Source organism: Ipomoea nil, unplaced genomic scaffold, assembly GCF_001879475.1.
Source record: "Ipomoea nil cultivar Tokyo-kokei standard unplaced genomic scaffold, Asagao_1.1 scaffold0807, whole genome shotgun sequence".
Classification (NCBI taxonomy): Eukaryota; Viridiplantae; Streptophyta; class Magnoliopsida; order Solanales; family Convolvulaceae; genus Ipomoea; species Ipomoea nil.
Window position 1 is genome coordinate 5,486 of NW_017617235.1, and position 4,515 is coordinate 10,000.

Genomic DNA, 4,515 nt, shown 5'->3' on the forward strand with positions numbered 1-4,515 from the left:
GCCATTAGTGGGTGTTGAACAATGGTCCTCCTGTTTACACATTCAGAGCATATCCAACATGACCAGCTTTACTACCTTCACCAAGATGGACAACGAACAAAAGATAACCATTTTTTTTTTTTTTTTTTTTTTTTTTTTTTTTTTTTTTTTTTTTTTTTTTTGGAAACAAAGATAAATCAAAGCACAAACAGATTTAGTAAACCAAATACACGGCAGTACATGCCTTACATGCAAGAAGGCAGTACGCACAAACACCAACTCCAAGTCTCATGCATTCCACCCATTCGGGTATAACCTGTACATCACCTGGAAAATGTTCTTGAGGATCATGGTAGAAGTACGGTCCACATCGGCAGCCATCTGATCAAAATAAAGAGCATTCCTTGTCTTCCATAAATGGAAAACCGAGGCCATGATAGCTAGAGCACCAATCTTGGATCGAGGCCGGGTTCCTCGAGAATCCCTATGATGCCATTTTATTGCTCCTTTGATAGAGGCCGTATTCCTTGCAATACCAACACCATCTCTTACACGGTCCCAAACTTGTTTAGAGAACGGGCACATGAAGAAAAGGTGGTTGATATCTTCCAGTGTAGCACCACAAAACGAGCAATGTTTGTCAATCTCCATGAAGATTACATTGCTTTTCGTGAGTAGCCTTCCATGTAAGCAAAGCCACGTACAAAAAGCAAATTTAGGAGGGACAAAGCTCTTCCAAATAAACCTCATGGCAAACTTTTTTGGGCTTTGTGGACGAATTGCTTCATACACGGCCGAAGTATTAATGCCATTCGGTCCATTCCAAGAGGCCAGTTTATTGATACAGTCACTAGTGGTTCCAAATCTGCTTACGAGAAGGTCCCTAACCTTCGCCAAACTACGCATGAGGGCGGACTCGTTTCTTCCCGGATTCCACGTCCAGAAGTCCACATTCCGTAAATAAAAGTCATGGACCCAACGAATCCATAACGTTTCTTTCCGGGTGTGGATATTCCAGAGTGTTTTTGTCATAAACGCATTGTTCCAATGTTTCAAATTTCGCAAGCCAAGTCCGCCCTCATCTTTTGGCCTGCAGATAACATCCCATGATACAAGAGCCCTTTTTCCACCCCATAGGAATTTTCGGCATATAGAAATTATGCTTTCAATAACTGTGGGTGGTAGAGAAAACTCTTGCATCCAGTATGCTACCACACCTTGGATCACCTTGGCTATCAGTTCAAGCTTACCTGCATAAGATAAAGAAAATCCCTTCCAGGCAGATATATACTTGTTAATGGAATCAAAAAGAGGGGTGTAGCAAGATACCTTTAGCTTTTGAGCATCTAAAGGAACCCCAAGGTAACGAACAGGCAAGGTGCCATTAGGGATGCGTGTGAAGCTAAGGTCATCACGCACCCCAGCACAAAACAGTTTCGATTTCGTAGCACTAATCGCTAGCCCTGAGGTCCCTTCGAGCTCATTCAACGCATTCATCATTATTCCCACCGAGCTTACATCTCCCCTGCAAAAAGCATCAAGTCATCCGCAAAAGCCAAATGGCTTATGCGGAGGTTAGAACATCTTGGGTGGAACTTGAACATCGGGCTCGCAGTCTTGGCCTTCAACATTCTTGTGAAGTATTCCATGCATAACGTGAACAACATGGGGACATGGGGTCCCCTTGCCTTAATCCCCGCCTTCCATCAAACTTTCCATGCAAAGTACCATTAATGCTCACCGAGAAAGATGCTGTGCTTACACACTCCATGATCCATTCAGTGAAGATACTCGGAAACCCGAACCCATGCAGAACCTCCTTCAAGAAATCCCAGCTAACAGTGTCATAAGCCTTTCGGATATCCACCATTATCATGCACCTCGGGGATATTCTTTTTCTTGAATATCCCCTTATAAGTTCCTGAGCAAGCATAACATTATCAGACACCGATCTCCCACCTACAAAAGCCCCTTGGGCTTGGTCCACAATGTCCGGCAGTACTCGTCCCATGCGTGCTGCAATTATCTTCGTTATTATCTTGTAAAAAACATTGCAGCACGCGATTGGTCTAAAATCCTCGACCCTTTGATCGTGCATCTTCTTGGGGATTAAGGCAATAACGGTATGATTCCATTGCTTCAACAGTTGCCCATTTCTGAAAAATTCCATCACTGCCGCTATGACCAGTGAACCAATCCGGTTCCAATTAACTTTGAAGAAAGCGGCAGTGTACCCGTCGGGCCCCGGAGCTTTGTCATTACCCATAGAGAATAAAGCTTCCTTTATTTCTTCTTTAGAGATTGGGGCCACAAGGTTCAAAGCTTGATCGGCAGAGACATTGGAGCCATGGCCAAAATATGTATTGTCCGTTCCATTCCTTTCTCTTGGGGTGCCAAATAAATCAGAGAAAAATTTTACAAACAAGCTGCCACTTGATTGAGTGAAGTAGTTAGGTTCCCATCTTGATCAAGGATTGCAGCTAGAGTTGACGCTGCATTTCTTTTATTTATGAGGCTATGAAAATAGTGTGATCCCTTATCTGGCCTCAACCAAGTGGACTGTATTCAATTTTTGCGCAAAGAACCGTCTTTCAGCCTCCATCAAGAACAAGGCCCTCTTCCGAAGATCATTAACATAAGCCCTCTCTTGTTCATTCGCGTTTAGGACATCCAACTCATCTTGCGCAACAGAGTAGGCTTCTTTCGCGACTCGGGTTCTCTCCGAGATGTGGCTGAACGCATTTCTGTTAAGAGTGCGAAGAGGTCCTTTAAGAGACTTAAGTTTCTTGGCCAGAATATACTGCTTCGATCCCTCCACATGCTCTCTCCACACATTTTCAAGAGTAACTTTGAAGTCCTGGTGTGTGAGCCACATGTTTAAAAATTTGAATGGCCTTTTTCCGTCACTTATAGCAATGGACGTAGTTATAACTACGGGACAGTGATCTGAATTGCATGCCAACAACTTGAAGTCTGCCATGCATGTTAACCCGTTGGCTCCCCATCTATCATTGATCAGTACCCGATCCAGCTTGGCTTCCATATACCTATTTCTCCACGTAAAAAATTTTCCAGTAGAAGGGCAGTCCGTTAGATCCATGTTCGCACAGCAATTCTCCAAATCCTGAAGCTCATATCTAGTTGGTTCGTTTCCTCCCCTTCTTTCAGATGGTGATAACACTGTATTAAAGTCACCTGAGATTACCCATGGTTCAACAATCAATAGTCCAAGTGCTTCAATCTTCTCCCATAATTGCCTTCTCGCAACTACAGAAAAGAGGCCATAGACAAAAGTACAAAGAATCTTCTTCTGAGAAATCTTGCATAGAATGAGACAGTGGACATGTTGAGGTCCAGTCTCAAGGATTGAGCAGTCTACTAGCGCTGGGTTCCATGTAACAAGAATCCTTCCACCAACAGTATCATGGAAGTTGGTTGCAAGCTTCCATCCATTCTTTCGGTTTTTAACGAACAAGTCAGCTTTCTCAATCGACAATTTAGTTTCCAGAAGTGCAATAACAGATAGTTTATTGTTCCAAACGAAGTCCCAGACTTCTTTTTGTTTGAGGGGTTGATTCAAACCCCTCACATTCCAAGTTCCGATCAACATTGAGCAACGGAGGTGGGTGCTCGCCGACCACCGCCGCCAGCCACTTTGTTAATCCCAAGTGGCAGGGATGTCCGAGATGTTTTCTTTTGCTTCTTAGATTGCGGGGATCGTCTTCTTGCCCCAGCCACCACACGAGAGGGCTCTATGGGTAAGGTGACAACATTTTCTTCTTCATTTTCTGCCTGTGGATCCGGATCAACTTCAGAGACAGTCTCAAGGTTGCATGGAGGGTTCAAGGCAGCTTCTGCCGCCTTCCTAGCCTTTCGGGCCTTTCTTCTAGCAGATTTTGACAAAGCAGCTTCTTCTTTGTCGTTACCGGCCTCCTCTTCAATTTCAGGAGGTGGTGGAGGGGATTGCACCTCAACTTGTGGAATTTCTGCGTCAGATGTCTCATTTGCGGCCTCATCTCCAATCTCAAGAGGTGGTGGAGGAGATTGCACCTCGACTTGTGGAGTTCCAAAAGGTTGTTGCAAAGGTGTAGCTACAATATCTTGCACTCCTGTACCATCTTCGACTACCACCAGTGCTGCCTCATCAGTTCTCTTTTCTGCCACATCCTCTTCGTCACCCACAACAGCCTCACACACATCCGTAGCTACAAGAGCTTGAGTCTCGGTATCACCATTCTCATTCCCATGCCCAGCATCCACATTTCTTTCCCTTAGATTACATTCAACACGAGTCAAGGGGCATTTTTCTGTTATGTGTCGGCCTCCCCCACACCGAGTGCAAAAGGGCACCCCAGTTCTGATAAAAAATATTCTGTTCAAAGCGTTGATCCGTCAGGCACCTCAATGGCGATGTGTTCCAGAGGCTCTAAGGAGCAGTCAACATCCACGAGCACCCTAGCAAAGCCTATTTTCCTCCCATCCAAAGTAGATTGATCCATGTACAGAGGTTTACCAATGCAGCAGCGATTTTGCTCA

The 4,515-nt window shown here is 44.6% G+C and overlaps 1 protein-coding gene across 1 annotated transcript in view; it reads right to left on the reverse strand.

Moving 5' to 3' along the window:
* Positions 1–267: 267 nt before the first annotated feature.
* Positions 268–4,515, reverse strand: part of LOC109177999 — a 4,793-nt gene continuing 545 nt past the window's right edge. Inside the window, exons 3-6 of the mRNA XM_019327487.1 lie at positions 3,618–4,249; positions 2,565–3,531; positions 1,668–2,363; positions 268–1,504 (exon numbers count right to left, since the gene is read on the reverse strand). Of these exons, the coding sequence (XP_019183032.1) occupies positions 268–1,504; positions 1,668–2,363; positions 2,565–3,531; positions 3,618–4,249 (3,532 nt within the window). The remainder of the gene's footprint in view (positions 1,505–1,667; positions 2,364–2,564; positions 3,532–3,617; positions 4,250–4,515) is intronic.